Source organism: Homalodisca vitripennis, chromosome 3 (assembly GCF_021130785.1).
Source record: "Homalodisca vitripennis isolate AUS2020 chromosome 3, UT_GWSS_2.1, whole genome shotgun sequence".
Taxonomy (NCBI): Eukaryota; Metazoa; Arthropoda; class Insecta; order Hemiptera; family Cicadellidae; genus Homalodisca; species Homalodisca vitripennis.
Window position 1 is genome coordinate 186028557 of NC_060209.1, and position 23128 is coordinate 186051684.

Sequence of the window (23128 nt, forward strand, 5' to 3'; positions counted from 1 at the left end):
ACATATAGGGTCTATAAGTGGCTTACCTACACGTCTTGTGTCAAGTTTCGACTATTGCCTGAAGGGGGAATAGTGATTGATATGTAACGCTCAACTTCAACTGGTTTATCATTGAGAGAATTACAAATACGTTTGTTACCTTTTCACGACCATTGTATGAGAAGTGAACATTAGTCGATAAGTAATATTCACTTTGAATTGGTGTATAATTGAGAGATTTACAAATACATTTGTTGCCTTTTTACGACGATTGCATGAGAAGTGAACATTATTCAATAAGAAATATATTCACCATAAGCTGGTTTATCACTGAGAAGATTACGCATACGTTTCTTACAATTTTATGGCAATTACCAGAGATGTTAATAGTGATTGACATATAACGTTTACTTTGAGCTAGGTAGTCATTACACTATTATCTGGTATTAACACACGGTGATTGTCTCGAGTGTTTATAGTGATCGATGCCTAACCCTTACCTTGAGCTGGGTTGTCACTGAATGGCTTTCTCGGTTATCTGGTATTAACAAACAGTGATTGTCGCCAGGGTTTATAGTGATCGATACCTAACCCTTACCTTGAGCTGGGTTGTCACTGAATGGCTTTCTCGGTTATCTGGTATTAACACACAGTGATTGTCTCGAGTGTTTATAGTGATCGATGCCTAACCCTTACCTCCTTGACCTTGGGTTGTCACTGCATAGCTTTCGCAATTATCCGGTATTAATTCACGGTAATTGTCTCGAGGGATTATAGTGATCACTACCTAAACCTTACCTTGAGGTGGGTTGTCACTGTATAGCTATCGTGGTTATCCTGTATTGATTCACGGTGATCAATTTTCGAATTGCCTCTATATATAATTGCTACCGTTAAATTTTAATCTAAGTATACTTGAGGTAATGTGTTAATGTTTTATCACGATTACGGTGGAAATTTTATCGGATCTTTGCAAATATTAACATGAGCGTTTAAGAAAAATTTTTATTTGTACTATGAAGTTGTGAGCACGATGAGAGAAAGGTGGAATAGGAACCAGGTCAATGGTTACAGGTTTCTTAATTAAATTTCAAACAATTATTACGGTTTATATACGATATTTATGTTCAGAAGAAAACTTTATGAGCGCATTTCATTTTTTTTATTTAACTTAATACCTTACAAATATAGCAAAGAACAATTTTCTGTAGTTTTCTTAAAAAGGGGTTAACTTTATATTTCATAGACGCATTCACCCTTTTAAATATTAATATTTATTAAGAAATAAGAAACGGATTTGACTTTGTTTATTTACAATATAACTACTGTTTGCACCGTCCTGTGTAAAAGGTAATGGAAGAATGAAATATATAAAACATAAAAAGGTAGGTTTCACTTAAAATATTAAAGGTACTAATTAGAGTTGAATGTATTATTTCCTAATTTACGAGCATTTTACTAAAATGTGTATACTACTGAAAACTTATTTCACAATAATGGTTAGTGGCAATAACCAAAATGATGTCACTAAGCAAAAGTTAATCAAAATCTATACACATTTAAATTGCAATTTTAATCTGACATGAACACGTCATGAAAGTTTTAAATTTTAACTAAAACCCAGTTTTGTTTATAACTAATGAACATTTTATGTAAGGCTAGTTTAAGATATCAAGTATAACAAGTAACAACAATTATAAAGAAACTCGTGTAAAACTGCGTCGTATGTACATCGCTTCAACACGTCTTGTTAACAATTTCTGTACAACATCCAGTAACTTTATAATTAGCTGAAACTCTCGAGTAATTTGAGTGACGCCGTATCCTGTCAAGACAGGTGATGTATTGTCCTTCTGCTTTGTTGTCAGTATTCACAAACTTTTTGACTAATGCTATTGTTGGTTACTTGAAAAATATCATCTTCGATAAAGTCTTCAAATACAATAATATATCCCTTATAATTTAGCACAGTTATTGGCTTAAAATTTGATAATAAGCTAAAACTATTATAAGAATTGTGTCTTATTTTGTTTACTTAGAGGAAGAATACGAGGAAACCCATTATTGCACTTAGTTATAAATGATCACTTGCACTGCTTCCAGATTGACAGGATATTCGGGATGGGTAAGGTCGGGAATAGGGGTGTCACCTCTTGTCAATATCCCATGAGTAGGGATAACGGGCACTATCTGAGTAGTCCCCTTGGATAAAAGGCTCATATAAATCTACTAGAAAAGAACCTTCCATGGGGTTAAAACGAACTGTGGTATTAAGTTAAAGGTAAAAATCTCCAGAAGTGTAGCAGAACTTATATATGAATCAAACATCTCTTTAGAGCAATGGTAAAATAATTAGAAAATATATAAGCCAATGAAGGAGCGTCTGTAGAATAAAAGATATAAGAAATAAAAAGAGCTGAGAGCCTAGAGCTGTACATGACATGTTCTTGTAAACCTGAAGTAACAGGTTCGAACAAAAAATTTCTTGTCTCTACACGTTGTATCACGTGACATCATTAACTCTAGGAACGAGTGGTGTGTTTTCCAAGAAAATAAATTAATCGGAAACAGTGCTAGTTATCCTCAGGATCGTAGTTATCAAAACTTTCGAAAATGTTTAAGAATAATTTTTCAACAGGTAACCTTTTTTACTGGCTCACTTAATATACGCGAATAATGATTAAATCAGCAACAAGATAAATAACAGCTGTTTAGCTGAAAACCACTATTTTTTTCGTTTGTAGACGCGATTTAACGATTACCAATGTTTGACGGTTGGTTGCAAGTTTGAAAAGCTAATGAGACCAAAAAAAATATTTATCATTTAGTATTTTAACCCTATTGGTACGATCCTATTTAGACCATCTCAATGACTAACGCGGATGGCTGTCAATGTCTTTCTCAAAGAATACTTATCTGTTGATTTCGCAAGACACTATGATGTACGCTTATAAACTTCAAACTGGCTCAAAGATCCAGGATTACGTACTGTATCAACTCCCCTATGTGTGTATTCCTCCCGCAGACATACGGTGGCTCAGAGTGGAACATGGCGGAATCTTGTAAACAAACCGTTACATGCTGGCACAGGCACGTTCCGGCTTACACCCCTTACATCCTGTCTTGTAAACAAGCCTTGTGCAGGTGTGTGGGTGTGTGTTGCATCTAAGAGTTGAACAAATAGCACTTTAACTATTAAAAAACCAATATACTGTTAAGTTAATATTGGATGATGTATTAACTCATCTAGCAATTTCACCGAGAAGAAATTCATACATTCGTAAAAAGCCACATAAATAAGGATCAGCACTTTGCAATAGAAACAAGTAGTTTAGTAAATGATTTGTCACAAACAGATACAAAATATAAGTGGAGAATTCCACTCCGATGGCTTAAATATTATTTTTATCAATAGTCTTGATGTTTCTAGCTTTATTTTCATAAACACGTGATTTTAATGACTATACAATATAGAAATCAATAGTACATTTTCACATCAATTTTAGACACCTCCCAAAGTAATTTTAATTTCAGTTTAGATTTCTTTTAGCTTTATTAGCTTTATTTATATACAACTTTTTATAAAGCGTTATCGTAATTTCAGAAATCCATAAGCCAAGTGCATACCGTTATTAAACGTTATAAAATACTAAATACGTAATTAACAATAGTAAAACATTAAAAAACATTTAAATTTTATATCTACTATTCGATGAAACCATAAACATCAGGTTAATGTATTGATGATGGATACATGGCATCCGAAATGTAAATAGTACGCAAAAAAATAATAAAATTTTTTAAATCTGCTTTATTTTGTTAGTTTAACTAAACCCTTTCGGAAGTGTAATCTAACTCTTTGTTTGAGGATTGTTTTCCTAATGTAACAAGAAACTCAGTTTTTTTGAGACGTGGTAGTATAATATGAGTTACAATTTATAAAAAGCTTGTTTTATACTTCGTTTTTACAATTAGTTACAACGATTAGTTAAAATTGATTAAAACGCACATTCCCTTGTGTACAGAAATTGTTCATTTGGATTTGCGGGGACTTATTAACTTTTTGTCAAATTCAAACTCGACATCTCAACTTCTTAAATGTGTTGCATAGCGACTGTGAAACAATTAAACACAGTAGCAATACAAAATTGTGTCTTTATTGTTGAACCCTCTTGCTCACTTACTGTATCTGAATTCAAGAAAAGCCACATCTAAGACGCATACTTTACACGGCAAAGAGAAAGGTATATTTCACTGACAGACGAGACTTTCTCACATTCACATGTTCTTTGATCTGCCAAGCCTTGATGCTCACCACACGACAAATTTTGCCCGTTTCTCGCTTTTCTATTTCACAGACTCAGCATTCTGACAAAAGTCTACGTAATTCTCTTAATATATAACAAAGTTTCCAGTGAAAGTTGGAAAATTCGAGGCTCTACTGAGGAATAACACAATTATAATTCTTTCAGATTTCAAATTATGTAGTCTTTATATTACAGTATAGGAATTTCAGTGGATCGAAAAATATCCTAACTATCCAAAGTTATATTAAATTCCAAAGGCTCATAGTTATATTGTATGCTCTAATAAAGTCATGATTTATGGTCATGTCAGCAGATGGTTGACCCTTCCAAATGTCCTTAATGGAATTAGTCATAAAGGAAAAAAACTCATCGACTATAGATACGTCAAATATATAATACGTCCATCCACATTAGAGTCCAAGAAACATGTTTCTCGCACCTGCCATTGATAAGTTAGCAGTTTGCGGTGCGAAAAGCTTATCTTTTTGCAAATATAAAATTCCCCTGGGTTTACTTGGTGATTACAGTTCTGATCATAGAAATTCATTGATCAAGGAATCGTAGTTTTTAGAATTCACTGTCACGTTACTCTTTAGAGAAATCCAGCCCCATTAAATTGCAACGGTCAACCGCACAAAAAATTATAACATTCTGAGATTCGGAAAGAGATTAAAACAAGTTGGAGTGATTTTTATGGGAACAATATTATAGGGTTTAATTACTTACTGAACAGGGTAGATGAAGATGAGCTTCATAGTTTATTAAACTGAATTTGAGTTATCACTAAAGAACATACGCATGTGGCGATGCAATGACAACTATTTTTTCAAATACAGTAAATTTCAGTTGCTTTACCGCCTAAATTTGACTGGCACATTTCTCGCATATCAGGTTTATGTTAAGCCTCTTGCATATCTTTGCATGGATCGATTTGAACTCATGACTAATGGCGAAATAAATTGGCGATATTTTCGGGTGTCCTTACGATTCTTGCTGGGTGTGATGGTTCTGTTTTTGTTTACCTGTTGCTCTGGTAGTCTCAAATAGTCAAAACCAACGTGTTTCAGTTTGGAACAGTTCCATTCTTATTATAGTTGAAGTTCATACTAAATATTAGCTGTACTGTAGCAGATTCGCTTTAAAAAATAAGATTCACAAGCAAAATCATATTGCTGTATCTTTTACTGCTCTGTTAGGACTGAAATGTACACCAAAAGTTAAATATTCCTCTCCTGAAATAACCTCGCAGAGTGAACAAAAAATTAGCAATAGCGTAGGATAGTATTCTTGAAAAGTCTCAGGCAAAACGAAGAAGACATAAAATACCTCTGTTGAATCATAAATACCAAAATTTCCTGCGAGACCGAAAACTCCTTTAATAATCATAGCTACCTTAGACAACCTTGACAAGAACTATTTCTCAGATCTTCACGGTTTCAGATCAGACTTATGACAAGTGTGCATAAACGCAATTTCATGCACATTACCTGCGACGTTATTGTGGTAAAGCAGTTTGTGGTAGACAACAAACCCCTTCCTTATTACGTTCAAACGTAAACGACAATATTAATTTAGCTGAAAAACATAGCTTTTGAAGATAGGTTCTTCTGGAGATTCCAGTAGCCTTTTATAGATAGCTCACTTTCATATTAAATAATGTAATATTACCAATATAACTGATTTATGAATGAAAGTCTACTTAACGATATCTTTACTCCTCAAGAACTGGATTATGTATCGAATAAGACTACATATCCTTTAACAAAACCAAACAAATGCTACGAAACCTCATCTTGAGGGAGACAGTTCTAGTGAATTTAAAGCTTACATAACAGAATTAGACATTGGAAAACATATTCAATAGCGTTTAGAATGGTCTTCTTTCAGCTACCGGTTAATATTCTGTAAAGTATGATAAACATATCACTGGTATGGAATTTAAATCATACCATCTGTTGCATGGTTTTCTTTGAGTAATCCATTTTTGATTATTTGTTTTACAGAAAAAAATCCCCACGGGGATAAACAAACCTGCGATATTCACAGAAACAAAAGTTCTCCCTGGGAACAGGCCTAAAGAACGATTACCTGTAAAGATTTGTAATTGGTTAAATGGCATCACTTCTCGTATTGAAGTTGCAGTTGCTATTTGATCTTTCATGAAAGAGAATAGCCCAATGTCATAACTTGACTATGTCAGATCTAATTCTTATATTGTTGTAAGGAGACCTTAGTAAGGCGTACAACAAACCCCAGGCGAGTATATATCCTTCTGACAAATCTTCACGATGGACGAGAGTGTTAAAACAGGATCTTCATATTTATTTCTAACGCGAAAGAGGATAATTTCTTGAGAAATCATATTTACGAATTCAAAGAAAACGCAGATAAAACCAATCTTGTAAGCTTTTCCAACCAAGAGAATTCCAATTATTAGAAATGCTTCCTACAAAGAAACCCTATACTACCGCTTAAACCAGAGAGAACATTCCGTTCGTCGATAAATTCCGCGCACACAGATGGGATAGCAATGCAGCGCAGGGCCAATATGTGGCTAGATAAAGGCGGCCAACATCTGTGTGGCGGGCGCGGTGTATTGATGCAACCGCCTTTGTATCCATCTTGCGGCCCTTGATAGCTTCAATTGATAGTACCTGACTAATTTATGGCCTATCTCATCTCAATCTACGCCTGAGTGAAGATTCGTTCCACAACTTAAATCTTTTTTAATATCAGTATGTTTAGACTTAATTTACAATGACAATAAATAATGTATTTTTAACTCTATTTATTTTTTATATTTGTTTCTCGATAACCTCTGCCTAAATATGCAACAGCTTTGTAAGGTCTATAATAAAACTGAGTTGGAAAATTATTTAGATTACCGTCGGTACTATGATACACAGAATTCATATTATAAGCGTACAATGGATAAATATGACTAATGGGAAAAATATATGGAATTCACAATACCAGTAATAATAATTTCCACGCATTGGCGTATATAAACTGGGCCTAGGGACTCAAAACCTTCCCCAAATTTTAAAAACACACATTAAAACCGCACCTAGTTATTCGTTTAAGGCTAGAACACTTTTTGAGATTTTAAAACTTAAACAATTTCCCATTGGAAGATTCCGAGCCTCTATTCAATGAGTGTATTTCATACAGCCTAAATCACCCAGTGTTCCCCCCACGAAATAATTTTCTGTATACGCCACTGTGTCGAAGAGTAGAATACTCTTTCTTCTACTTCTGAAGAGTGATCAATGACGATTTCCCCAAGGTGTTAGAAGTCCTGAAGCGATTGTAGCTGAATTTGACCTGGTATTTTAAAATTAAATTTACTTACCAGGAGGTCGAAGTCGTGGTTGGCGAAGACTGGGCGCTGAGCGAACACCAACCTAGAGTGTTGGTGGATGCTAAAGCGATCGTGGCTGGATTTGACCTGGTATTTTAAAATTAAATTTACTTACCAGGAGGTCGAAGTCGTGGTTGGCGAGGACTGGGCGCTGAGCGAACACCACCCCAGAGTGTTGGTGTATGCTGAAACGATCGTGGCTGGATTTGACCTGGTATTGAACTTTCCCGTTGTTGTCACAATCCGAGTCCACTGCTAGAAGCTGTAACACACCCACTTATAATTACTACTAGTCGTTGGCATTATCAGTAACACTTGAATGGAAAATGTGAACAATAAAATAGTAACATTTAAGTTTTTAGGCTAATTAACTTAATGAGGCTAATTGAAATAACCTACATCATATACCTAATGTGTGCAAATGTGTTCTTAAGTTATTTATTAGCACATTAAGTTTTTGCTAACTAATGCTTTTATTTTCAGTTTAAGTTTTAGAAAACTCAATGAATAGTCAGTGATTAGAGAGACCCTATGTTAGAATGCATATAGAACCAACCAAATATAAACGACGTAACTTAAAAGTGAAGATAGGAAATAAGCAGGCATAGCAGAACACAATTTCAAAAACAAATTTTCCGTTTTCCAGAACCCACAGGAAAATGTTTTCTTTCAACATTCCCCGGGCGTAAGCGTCCGGTGTTGTAAGATTTGGGAAAGGAAAGTTTGTTCTAAGGGAGATGAGACGGTTGCCAAAGGTTTGTTGGAGGAAAGCAATGTTGTTAACGGCAGTGTGACTGGTTGCGCCATCTTGCTGGAACCAATGTGAGTTTAGCGATTAAATATTGTATTAAAACATTATAGTCAATGTATCCTATAATACGTTTCCTTTAGCCATAACGAATGAAAAAGATACCTTTACCAATTCAAGAGGAATTGTAGGCATTGAAATTAGTATTCAGTGCGTTTTATAATGAAAGCATTATGAGAAACTGTTTAAAATAAGTTTTAAACACAAAATTAAATATCTACATGGAATAAAATTTATTTCAATAATAATATTGAGGAAAAATATATTTCCTCAATATTAAAACATAAAATAGATCTTTTTTACCTCCAGCAGTTTTTAATCTGTACCTAGTTACAAAAGTTATAAAAATTTAATGTTTAAAATACCTATAATTCCTTATAAAGTAATCAAAAGTTTCTTTTAATGTCTTCTAAAAAAGGCACAAATCAAGGACACAAAGCATCCTTGTTCATTCTACACACATTCTAGTACATAAGTAGAAGATAAAGAATCTTTTCCCTACGAAACCATGAAATTGTAATGCGAATGTAAATCTTAATTAAAAAAGTGATGTTAGCTCTTGTCTCTCGGTAATTTCAGTTCTGAAGATGAGTTAATGCTTCTGTAATTACGAGGAAGGTAAAGCGCACCTGGGTTTATGTAATTGTGCAGGCCTTCGTTTTACAGATAGTAATTTGTGTTTGAATTCTCCAAGAACTCTCTTATATTATATATTAAAACTTGCCATTACGCATTAATTTTTTTAAACTTTATAATGTTGGAACTCAGTGGAACCACTCTTTATACTTGTCTCTCCTACTTGTACTATTTGCGTTTTTAGACCACTTTAAAAATTATGTATTAAAAAAACTATTGTCAAGCAACTGACAGGCTGTAATATGCCTCATACAAAAGAGAATATGGTTTTCCCAACATAAACTGTACATCTGTGTGTGAGGTAAAAGGTATAAATATTATTCTTGAATACAATATTAGGTTATTATTAGTGTAATAAAATAAATAATCAAACACATAATTGTTGAATTGAAGCATCATACATCTTAGAAATTATATTATGAAAGTTAGTGATTGTTTTTTTGATATGTTGCTAACCCGAAGTAGTTCGAAACATATATATATATATATATATATATATATATATATATATATATATATATATGTGTGTGTATGTATATATATATATATATACATACACACGAATCCAATATAATGCAGCGGTACGAATGCAGTAATGTTTCAAATTACTTCGAGTTACCAAAATATTAAAAAACTATAACTGTAATTCACCCTAGTTGCAGAAATGTTTAATATGGAATGCTTTATTGCAAACAACTGTGGCATCAAAACAGGATTTTTTTTGTTCTCTTAGGACAAGGAGAATATAAATTTTATCTAATCATATAAGGACTTTTGCGCTACTTCCGGAGTGATAGGATATTCTCAAGGGGTACGGTTGGGGGTAGAGGCTACCTTCTATCGAGATCCATGAAGAATAATTTAGGTATTTAGGTCACTAGTCTCAAGTCATGACCTCTCGAAAGTAGGAGGAGCCAGCTCTGAACCAGTCTCTCCAGCCAAAGGAGGCAGGGGTGGCACACCTTTATGTTGAGGCTAGAAAGAACCTTTGACACTAAAGGAACGAAACCCTCTAATAAACCCTCTAACAGTCATATCCGTAAGGTTGTCTAGATTGAAGTGACACATCGGTGTTTGCTGTGCAAAGTGAAAGGTTCAATTAGAATGTACGAGGCCAGAAACAGGCCAGAAATGATCTCTGCTGGGTATTGAAAAAGGATAGTTGATGTTCAAAATTTCCAGAATTTGTAAGTTTTTGACAAAGAGCAATAACTTTATAGTAATTCTAATGAGAGCATGTCTACTACAGAAAGAAACTTTACCAGAAGACTGAAAAGCAAGTAACGTTACAGTCCACCGTATACAAACAGTTGAGACCTCATTTAATTATATCTAGGACAATGTTTACTACCTTACCAGAATACATAATTGTATGTAAAGTATAATCCTCTCTATGGTAACCCTACCTTACAAACTTTGAGACCACATCCAACTCTATCTGTAACAATGTATGCAACAGAATGTCAACTTACCCTGAACACGGGGTAGCCTGTGAGGTTATCAGAGTCCAAACTGTGCCAGGCCTCACCGACAAATAAAGCCTCGAACTCCAAGTCTGATTCACTGGCATCTACTTCATTCTGGAAATAAATACATTTTTCAATAAAATCCTGACCAACCCTTTAATAATTCATATATTTTTAATAAAAAACTCACGGGAAAACGTACAAATTTTAAAGAATATATTAAACACTACTAAGGGACCTGTAATTTTAGCTATATAATTCAACAAAATGCAATTTTCAGTTTTATAAAATTTGTCCAAACATAAAAAAGTAAGTCTAAACTTAGAACGCATAGTGAAACAATACACAGTTCTTTGCAGCATACATTTTTATACAATTGGAGTTCTCTTTTCCTATAATCTCAGGAAATGTATATATATATATATATATATATATATATATATATATATAGTATATATATAACTTCTTAACTACTAACTAGTCTCTTCATTAACCTAAATTCGTAAAACGGAGTCTAGGATCAGTTTAAACTATTTTGGAACCAGGCATTGGGCGACAATCTCCCCGATCTTAGTGGGCGACTGAAAATACAAATTGGTGGATTATGGAAAAACTAAAAAAAAATTAAAACATCACTGATTATTATCGACTTTTATGGACTTTATAGGACATCCAGGTACACATTTTAGTGACATTCTGTATCAATATTGTATCTAGGAAAAATTTAAATCACTAAATTTTTACCCCGCCACTTATATTTTTGAAAAACAAAACCTTCGAAATGCAAATAATAATAATTTGTTATTTATCATAGGACATTTTGTGTAATTAATTTTGAATTATTACAACACTCTACGAATTAATTTTACAAGTTAACAAAAAGGTGTAGGGCCACACTCATTTCATTCTTTTAATGAATGGAATATTTTAACTTATTTTATTTCGCAGTATAAACTGAGGACGATGTACGTACCTGGATGATAAATGTAGACTCCTTGCTCTGCACCTCGGGTATCATGATGTGGTAGAACGTCTGGTCGAACTGTGGAGAGTTGTCGTTCTCATCCTTCACCACGACGACGACCTGAACTGTGGAGGACAAGGGTGGTGTCCCACTGTCCGTCAGTGTTACCTGCAAACACAACGCTCCATCACTATAGATCAGAGTCTGATCGAACTGTGGAGAGTTAACGTTCTCATCCTTCACCACCACGACGACCTCAACTGTGGAGGACAAGGGTGGTATCCCACTGTCCGTCAGTGTTACCTGCAAACACAACTCTCCATCACTATAGATCAGAGTCTGGTGGAACTGTGGAGAGAATTGTCATTCTTATACTTCACCACCACGACAACCTGAACTGTGGAGGACAAGGGTGGTATCCCACTGTCCGTCAGTGTCTCCTACAAACAAAACTCTCCATCACTATAGATCAGAGTCTGGTGGAACTGAAGAGAGTTGTCATTCTTATACTTCACCACTACGACGACCTCAACTGTGGAGGACTAGGGTGGTATCACGTTGTCCGTCAGTGTCTCCTACAAACAAAACTCTGCATCACTATAGATCAGAGCCTGGTCGAACTTTGGAAAGTTTTCGTTCTTAATCCTTATCATAACGACGACCTTAACTATGGAGGACAAGGGTGGTGTCCCACTTTCTTTCAGTATCACCTTCAAACAAAACACAACAATATACATCAGAATTGCTTAGTTTCAAGTTCCAATAGTGACTCACTAAATATCTGAATATTGAACGAGATTTTCATCAAAAATAACTTATTATTCGTTGGTTTCAGGCTCCAGCAGGTTGCCCACATCAGGATTATTGAGTGTACACCATATGTTATACCTTCACAACTAAATTGCAATGCATACAGACATTTTTAAATCAATGACTTTCAAGAAATTTTATAAGGTTTACCTCTTGCAAGGAGGCAAAATGTATATTTTATGCACGATAGTGCACCAGCACATTATACTTTGCTGGAGAAGGAACATTTAAATGAAGTGTATCATTAGAGTTAGATTGGTAGAGGTGGTCCTGTGGCATAGTCTCCATGTTCTTCAGAATCCCATTGATTTCTGTCTGGGACCATATAACATCTCTAGTATACTCATCACCGATTTTAATTCAAGAAATGGGGTATTCATGACACCACTGGAACCATCAGAAATCAGCCAGGAATTTTTGAAAGAGTGAGAAGGTCTTTTGTTAGAATACTCATTTAACTACTATGATATTGACCATGAAAAATCTTAAGTTTCTAGACAAAAACTTTCTTAAATTAAAGGACAACAGAAATAGGAACAAAAATGACTTCTTTATACTCTAATCTTTTTATGGAATTACTTGAGAGAATCTTGTTATCAGCCCAACACTTTCAAACCCTTGGCTTGGCTTCGTTATAGCGATGAAATCTTTCTACTTTGCAACAATGGAATGGAAAATCTGAAAAATTCCTACAATAACTAAATGATTTTCCTTAGTCAATATCACTTGGCAATCATCACAAAATTCAGTGACTTTTCTTGATGCAAACGTTCTATTAAATGACGGTTGCTTTAAAACTAAAGCTCATGTCAAGGACAGAAATAGTATGTAATACCTACATTATGAGAGCTGCCATCCACAGTATTTAAAGAAATCTAATACCCCAAGGGTATTCTACTGTTCTACTAGCTAAGAATCTATGTACGGATAAAATTCACTTCCACAATTATATAAAAACTTTGTCAAATTCATTAATTACCATAAAAACTACAAAAGCGATTAATATTGAAGTGACTATACTCAAACCAAAAACATGTTTTAAATATTGTAAAAAATATGCCAAATTTAAAACTTGGACAAAAAATGTATTGGTTTTTCCAAACTCCATTCAAAATAAGAACAGCAATCAATATTTCTATGAGTAAACCACGCTGTGGAATATAAAGTATGATGTAATCGACAAACTGTTAACTAAATATATTCTATGCAGAAGATATCAATTGTAACAGCGAAAATTTAGTTTATAAATTATCCTGTAAATATGGCCCCAAAGACTAAACTGGAGAAACATCACACCACTTAATCTGAGGATGAACAATCATCGTGCAAATGTTCAACATCAAACCTTTTAAAAGTGTATCCATGTGCCATGAATACACCATGTGCCGAACATATATTTTTTAAAGTGTATCTCTAATTGGAATCTAACAGTTTCAAAATTATGAAAATAAAGAATACACAAAAATATTAATAAGAAGATAAGAAATCCAACATATTGGCTCTTTATCAGTTGGGTTAAATCTAAGGCAAATTTCATTAAATTCTTGAAACTTTGTTTTCTCTTTCTCTGTGTTTAAGATAAACCATTTCTTATTTACTTCTTTAGATACCATATGTTATTACAGTTTTTAATGTGTTCATAACCTTTATTCTTCTATTTTGTTATATTTGTATTATAAATGTTTTTGATTAATGTCATTCAAAAGGGACTAAATGATCAGCACTAAAGATAAGAAAAGAGTTTTGTTTTATTGTATACCTACATATATATATATATATATATATATATATATATATATATGAACTTGAATATATATATATATATATATATATATTCAAGTTCAGACAATATCAACAAATTACATGGCAAGAACGAATCACACCAATCTCCACTTCTCAGAATAACTTCTCCAGTGAGGAAGTTGCACAAATGTGTGCAATTTTGTAGTCCCATGCCTTCTAGATTAACACCAACTTACTGATCCATTCAGCAATAAGTCTTAAACTAGAGGGCATATTTTCTTGTACATTGATGAAACTAGAAAGATTTCATCACTATAACGAAACCATCTTGCATTGCCAGCACACAGATCTTATTAAAACGAAGAAAAAACTTCCTCTGAACACAGTACTAGATAAGTAAACCAACCTGTTGGATACTAAATAAGATACTGATTTGAATTAATTGCGGACACTACAAAGAGTTTTCCCCAGAATATGGGTGATGAATGTGCGTTTTTCTTACATATCTTCACAATAGTAACACCGCATTAGCCTTAATGTTACTTTTTATACTGGTCTGGAAGATAGTATTTTAAGAAGACCGATTACGAAGGGAACCCGATTTATATAGAGTTATAGAGATATATTCATTATGATTCACGACTCTTCGTCTAGCACTTTTGGCATATAATCCGTCGGAGTTTTCACTATTGTTGGCACATCTGTTTTATAAGGAGTCAACTGTTGACAACGTAGAAACTCTTGTAGATAAATTTCTATTGTGTTCTACATGAAAAACTATTTTAATACGTATTCAGTTCGCGGCTACGTTCCCAGGGAGATGAAGGATATATTTAAATAGGAACACAGGATGAGAAGTATATTATTAAAAGATTTATTAATAGAATAGAAGACACAAATCCGACCTCATTTTTAGTATTTGCATTGTATTCTTATTATCGTGAAGTACAGAACTACGGATAAATACTTTGAACACCAACTAGAGGTTTCAATCAGTATAACATAATTTATTTTATTTATTTGCTTGTTCTTAAAACGACGATTCTAGTTGTTTTAAAGCATATAAAATTATTATATACGTTAAAAGACTCCAAAAATACACATTTTTCTACTTAATTTCAGATAGTAGTTTATTAACTTTGTATCCAAATAATATACTTAAAAATAATAACATTATTTAGTACCCGAGAAACTATATGTATTTCCAATTCCTACGTAAGTCTCAACTAGGACGCCTTCGTTGACAAATATCTCCGCAGTTATGCACCCACTGCAGAAAGCCAAGCTACCCTCACAACGATCCATTGAATTTATAAATACCAAGGTTTAAAAAAAGTTACTGGACATTCTAAAAGAGACGTTTTGCATACTGAACTCAATGATTGAATTCACGTATGGAAATGAGATACTAAGGGAAACTTAGGTAAAGGCGTGTACATTGATATTTCATTGTAAATTAACTTTTACTAGAAATTAAACACATATATTGAAATAGCAATTGCACCTTGAGAGTATATTATGCATATGAATACAAGAATTCTTCAGCTTGCCTTGATAATTTCATAAGGTTCTAATGTTTAACTGACAAATTAGTTTAATGTTTCTTATATTAGGGGTTCTTATTTTATATAATGATTATTAAGTTTAAAATTTTTAGGAGGTTTTAAATTTTTCAATATATGTTCTCTCATAGTATAATGTAGTTTGTTTGTAAAGTAGATGTTTTATAGCGATTTAATATAAATTCGTAATATTTTCAATGACTTTTAAAGTTTATCTAAACTTCGGTAAATCCCAGATATAACCACGAGTGACATTCATGGTTAGAAGAGTTAACAAATAATGCCACCAGAAATAAGACGAAAGATTTCACAACGGTTATCCGTTTTATGCACCAAATTACATACTAACCCAATACCAGACATTGAACACTATAAAACCCACAATAAAGAGACGTATGCAAAGATGTAAACTTCAGATGACAACTCAAAGATATGGAAAGAACGATTAACGACCTCGTACTATTTAGATAACTTCTTCAGTGAGGACTTGCGCACAAATGTGAGCAACTAGGTTGTTTAACCCTCCAACTGTTGTTTATCAAAATTTTGATAAACATAACCCCTTGTGGATTGTTGTTCGTCAAAATTTTGATAAACAAACATTCCCTTGCATTATCACTCATTACAGTATATTCCGGCAACGTATCGATTCGATTCATGCACCATTGGATTCGGGAAAAACAGCCTAAGGAATACTATAGTTTTATTCCTCTTTGTATTGTAGTTGCAACGTACCAAGTTCGTAGTTTGGAACGTAAAAGAAGATGATGCAATTCATTGTGACCGCCATGTTGTCGACGCCGTCTGAGTGTTGTTGATGTATCGAGTCGTGTTTATTAGTAAGTTTTAGTAGTTTTATTTGTGTTTTAGTGTTGTGTTTAGTGTGTGGTGAATTGTTAGATATTGCAGTAGTGCAAATAAATATATTTTAGAATAAATAAATTTCTTTTTACTGAAATATGTTTGATGAATTATCGAGAATCTGTGTAGGCTATTGCAAAATGACTTTGCTAAAATTCATTTCACGTAGTTTGTTATTTTTTTTTACTCACTAAACGTTATTTAGGCACTCTTTTAGTCCTGAAATAACAATATTTAGTCTTAGTAAATAGATAGTTTTCACAACCAAATATATATTTACCGTAATTTCTTTAGTTATGTATGATAACTGTTTGGACCATTCCAGGGTCATTGTTAGTCGCGTATATACTGTTATTTTAGTAATACATGTAGTTGTGGAATCAAAATTTAGTCTTGGCCAGACTAATAAGAAATTTATTTAGTATTTCAGTAATAAGAAATTAATTTTTTCTTGAATATTGGTGATAAAAATAGTGATTTTTGTAGGCTACTGTAGGCGACGCGCACCAAGCTCTTCAAGCGACTCGGACTAAAAATAAGTAAGTTAAATTTTGTTATAATGTTTTCTTATGGTAAATTCAACTTAATTAATCAATTTTAAGTGATGTAAATAAATATTAACATATTTTGTAAAACTGTGTACTTTATTGTAAATTTGAATTTTTTCTCATTGGTACGCGTTGTTATATTTTATTTTATAAATTTGGTATTATTCCATTTATTTGGACACAGTTATATGGTTTTCTAAAACTACATAAAATTTCCCATCAGATGGAAACCATAGATTTATAAATTTGGATATAATACAAGCTTTGAAACACATTTTATACTTTGCTGTTTAAAAATTTTTCGCAAAATTTTTGAGTAATGACAAAATGAAACTTTTTTCGACTCTTCAAAAAAAAAGTTATGGAATTTATTTTACTACCGGTACTGCTGTATAGTTTACTTCATTTTGAGTAGTAAAATATGCAATATAACATGTATTGAAGTAAAACTGTATTAGTAAAACTTTTATTAGCAAACTCTTACATATACACCCTATTTTCACAATTTATGCGCATCGCTGCTTCTTGTTATATAGTACTATTATAGTTTCATAAATTTGTATAATGCTTAAGTGTTTCTGAAACTAGAATAAATTTGACACAAAATGGTAATCTCACTTTTATAGTTTTCTTACTATAACTTGGTTTGCTAGGTATGGTCCCCCCCAAATTGAAAAAAAAAAATGTAAATTTTGAATTTCATGGGAAAAAAAATTTAGTAAACATTTTTTTAAGGCCAAATTTAAATACTAATATTATTATATGTTTAATTCCGAACACAAAAATATATACTTCTATATATATATATTACTTTTAATTTATATTTTTAATAAATTTTTTAAAAAACCCTTGCACGAGGCTCGAAAACATGCCGCCACTACAGGAAAAAATGACCGCCAGTTGGAGGGTTGAAACAGTCATTTAAAGCTAACACCGGCCAATATTCTTACCACCCATTTCTCCAATTACTTGAACTCTTAAAGAATTACAAGAGTTGCCACAGAACATCAATCCATATGAAATTAAAGAATTAAAATGCCCAAAGTACACTTGTCTATAAACATGATGATCAACTGCTTGGGATACGGTTAGGATTGAATAAAAGGCTTTGCTCAATTAGGAAAGTAAAGATCCAATATGTTGAGATGCCATGTTAGGTTAGCATTGATTACCAACCCCAAGAAATTGGTACAAGTAAGAGAGTTAAAGCCAGATGGGAGATACAATGTGTAAGGTTGAGGAGTCTTGCAGTGTAAGTGTGCAATGAGGAGATGTAGATGTAACTTGATACACTGAGTGTTACAAGGGTTAAGTTTCAATCTATTTGCATCAATCCAAGAATTTAGTTGTTGAGTAATACAATGTTTTATTCTAGAGATGTTTCCATTATGTTTGAGACCATGCCAGACGATCTTTCCTGATGAATCTAAAAGAATAGTTATCCACATGTAAGTTCTTTATCCATTCATCTTAGTGACAATTTATGTAAGAGGGTCATTCAGGAAGTAAATCGTTGTTGAATGAGTGGGGTTAGAGACACGATCTTGGTATTCATTCCCCCATTTTGTACCAAACCACAGCTCGAGTTAAACACTATAATCTGCTTTTTTGTAACTCGTGAATAATTGTTGTGAAATGTTTATTTCGGGAAGTACACACAAACATTCATGAAGTGCCTAGTTACCTTGGATTGATGACATTGTTCAATATAACTTTCAATCTGTTCTGTAGTTATATACTAAAAGTATAAAACTGTTAGAACACAATCCTCTGAAAACAATAATATCCTCAGATAATAGCACTTGCAGAAATCAGGTAGACGAGTAAACCACCCTGCTGGATAAGAAATCAGATTCTTGCTTGAATCGATCGAGGACGCTTTTATGATTCAATAGAATATCAACAACAAAGATAAACATAGAGCTATATTCCTCCTGCAACGTGGGCGATGATTCGTTTCTATGATTTGTATCCAAAGATATGTACACAAAGCTTTTGTAAATTGAATTCAGTTATTAATTTCATATTTGAATTTTAAATTACGAAGAAAACGTAGCTATAGACGGGTAAATGCAAATTTAACTGTAGTAAAAATTTAAAAAATGAACACATCTATAGAAATATAAATTGTATCTTAGGAGTGTATTGTGAATATGTATACGAGAATTCTCAGCTTGATTTTATTAATACATCAGGTTCTTTATGTTCAATTGACAAATTACATTCAATTTTAGTGTCTGAAAGGTATTTTAAAGGTAATTTTATAGAATGAAATATTTATTAAATAACGTTCAGTTTTATTTGGAGATATTTGACCTTTTATCAATATTTATTCTTTCATAGTATAAAGAAGTCGTAATGTAAGGTATAAAGAGAGAAATGTTTTATGTATTCATGACCTTCAAAGAAATTTAAAGTATAGCAAAATTTCGGTAGATCCTAGATATAACCACCAATAATATTTGAAGTTAGAAAAATTTACAAATAATGCCATTAGTTAATGTGATGAAGAATCGATCAACCTAGATCATTAATGCGCACAAAAACACATCCTTTAATAGAAAATACTACGTATGTAACAATACAAAGAAGCACAAAAATAGGGTGTAGTCAAAAATGTACTACTCAAATACTGAAGATAGCGACGCAAAGAAAATGTCGTATTCATTTAAAAAGATACATGATCAAGATTTATGTTGATTGGTAGACAAAGCCCAAAATATTCTTTTCTCATAATTTGAGATAGTAGTTAAACAATCTGTTTACCATAATTTATGAAAGTGTTATAATACATATTATGTCAAAGTGTAATGCAATTATGATATAATTAGTATAGTTCTAGTGTAACGTGTCAAACAATTTTAACACGTAATTTTTTTTCACTGCTAAGCTCCCAAGGAGACGAAGGACATGTTTAAATGGGAACGAAGGAAGAGAATTATATTTAATTAAGTGTATTTATGTCAAAAACTCGCCCTCAAAATATGGATAGTAACTAAAATTATAGCTTACTAAACTTTAACACATTTTTAGTATTAGCTTTTGTATTATTTTCAAATTGATCTTGAAGAACAGAACTACAGTTAATTATGTGAACACCAATTAAAGGTTTCAATCAGTAAAACATAATTGATAGTTATTTGCTTGTTCGTAAAACACAGTTCCTAGTAGTTTTAAAGGATATAAAAGTTTGATATATGTCAAAGAACTCCAAAAATACATAATTTTCTCTTAATTTCAGGTAGTAATTCGTTAATTTTGTAAGAAAATAATCGAGTTGATATTTCCATTTCCTACGTAAGTCTCAACTAGGACACCTTCGTTGACCAATATCTCCACAGTTATGCGTGCGCTGCAGAAATCCAAGCCACTCTCACAATGATCCATTAAATGTATAATACCAAGGATTCAAAAAAGTTCTTAGACATTCAAAGAGACGTTTTGCATACTGAACTCAGTGACTGATTTCACATTTTGAAATGAAATATTCAGAAAAACTTAGCTATTGACGCTAAGTACACATTTCATTTTAGTGCAAAATTAATAGAAATTAAACACGTCTATGGAAATAGCAGTTGTAGCCCAAGAGTATATTGTGCATATGTATACGAGAATTCTTCAGCATCCTCGATAATTTCATAAGGTTATATATCTTCTCCTGACAAATTAGTTTAAATTTTAGTTTATTATATTAAAGGTATTTACGTGGGGCGATTATTGTGTTTAACATTTGTGGAGATTTTGTACATTTTTTCAATATGTGTTCTATCATACTGTACTTTAGTTTGCTTGTAATGTAGTTGCAATTTAAGAGCAATTTGTAATATTGACCTTCAAACTTTGCAAGAACTTCGGTAAATCCAGATGTAACCACGAATATCCTTCATGACAAGTAACATAATGCCACAAAAACGTAGACGAAAGGTTACACAACAATCTTATATCAACCCCTATACAGTGATATGAAGATAAGTGTTGTGATTAACAAGTCTCGTGTATTATGTCCAAGATTGGAGACAAGTACTTGTGATTGAAAGACAAAACTAATAGTAGTGTACCTTGAAGCTGTATGAGTTAATCAAAGCCTGCTTTTAGGAAATCCAATAAAAGAATCTGTAACACTATCAAAAAGCCTATTCCAGAAAAAACTACCAAAATATTAAAATAAAAACAAAGCGGTGAAATATATAGAACAATATAGTCTTCTGTTGCCACAAAGAATTAGAATTATTATATACCTGAAGGTGTGTTGCGTACCGTACAGAAACACCTCAATCAATCTAATACTTGCTCTGTCCCTATCTACTAATCCCATCACAGTTTGAAAATAGGCTCACTATTTCGGGATTTTAAAATGTCCAGTTTTCAGCTTATCCCGTGGTTACATGTTGAAAGTCAACTGAGCGTCAAATTTTATGTTTCTAGCCCTCTAGAATTAGGTTAGAGTTTCTATACATGATTTACACATGTTGCTGTTAAGGATAATATATTACATTTATATCTGATGATCAATTTTAACACAGACAACTCAAATCAGAACGGTTTTAGTATTGACTAATACAAGGGTCTTTTATAATTGGTTTACTTAATGTGTATGAACCCATCTGGACATAGCAGAAGATATGCATTTTAACACACAGTGTGACATACTCTATTTAAAGCAACATAAGTGACATAACAATACTGATATAAATTTATTCTTAGGAATTGTCGATTCAGCATATAACTATTACAGACATAAAGACAGTGATTATGGAATTGAAATAAATGCTGCTCACTTAGAACAAAATATAGCCATCACTGTATATCACTGTTTATTAGTGGGATAACGGTTTGTATTCCAAATCGAAGGTACGACTATAGAAGGATGTACCAGTAATATTCAGCAAATCCTAAATCCAAATTGAAATGAAAGAAAAGTACTTTACCATTCCAAAGATTGATGGGTCCTTAAAGAGTATACAGTTATTTAAGTACCGAAAAAACTTGAATGATAAAAGAAACGTAAAACTCGTTCGTTCTCTTAACAACTCTGCGAAAGAGAAGTTTTATAAAGAATCAATCACTCGGAGATGAACGTCTGGTATTGAGAAGGTGCAGACATTCACGTCATTGAGAGTGGAAAGGCAGGGATACGGCGGCGATGGATCTGAATACCGCCAGCCTTTTGACTTAGCGCTACATTTTGTGAAATCTCCGTGAATGGTTAATTGTGGGGCTCGTATCCATGCATTCACATGTTCAATTTACGGATGAAAATGGTGTATGTTATTAATAGTAATTAACATCGGTACGTAATTGTAAAAGCTAGAGTTGAAATATTTCTAATTTTATCATATTTAAACAATTTAAACAATCTAAACAATGTTAATTCTCTTCTTAAAAAGTTGAAATAAATAGCATTAATAAGGGATTATGAACTATTATACTTACTCTTATGATAAAAACCAAGTTTGAACTTTTTAATTAAGCGATAGGACATGATTAAGTGTTAACAGGACAATGTTACCTATGAGAAAGGAATATTCTGAGCAAAAATACAAATTTTAACATAGATTTAAAACTAATCGAACATAAATAGTAATTTATATTGAAACTTTTGACATCGAATGCTTATAACACCTCTGAAACCAAACAATGAACAATTTAAATTTAACTTTAAATGACAAAACTAACAAGTATATACTAACAAGTGTTAACAGGTTAATTCTTAGGTTTATTTTTATATAAAACTTGTATAGTATGTTTTATTAATTTAAATTTTATTCCAACAGTCCTCTTTGAATATTTTGTAAAATAAGAGCACGAATAGTTAATAAATATTATATTTGTTAAAAAGAAGAGAAACCCTCTCTGATTTATTTCACTTTGAAATTTTCCTCTTTAGATATAATTAGTAGTTTAACATTATTTAGTAGAAACACTTCAACATTAGACAAACTAATAGTAATTAAACGGGAAGTAAGTTTATATCACATTCTAGTACTCTTTCATGCCGGTTTTTGTTAACATTACGGTTTATGTTATGTGCAATCTGCTTACAGATTCTGTTACATTAAATAAGCAGTTATCAATCCACACAA

The 23128-nt window shown here is 32.5% G+C and overlaps 1 protein-coding gene across 1 annotated transcript in view; it reads right to left on the reverse strand.

Moving 5' to 3' along the window:
• Nucleotides 1–23128, reverse strand: part of LOC124358513 (fat-like cadherin-related tumor suppressor homolog) — a 733849-nt gene that overhangs the window by 86773 nt on the left and 623948 nt on the right. Inside the window, 3 exon segments of the mRNA XM_046810807.1 lie at nucleotides 7763–7909; nucleotides 10564–10671; nucleotides 11531–11689. Coding sequence (XP_046666763.1) covers nucleotides 7763–7909; nucleotides 10564–10671; nucleotides 11531–11689 — 414 coding nt within the window.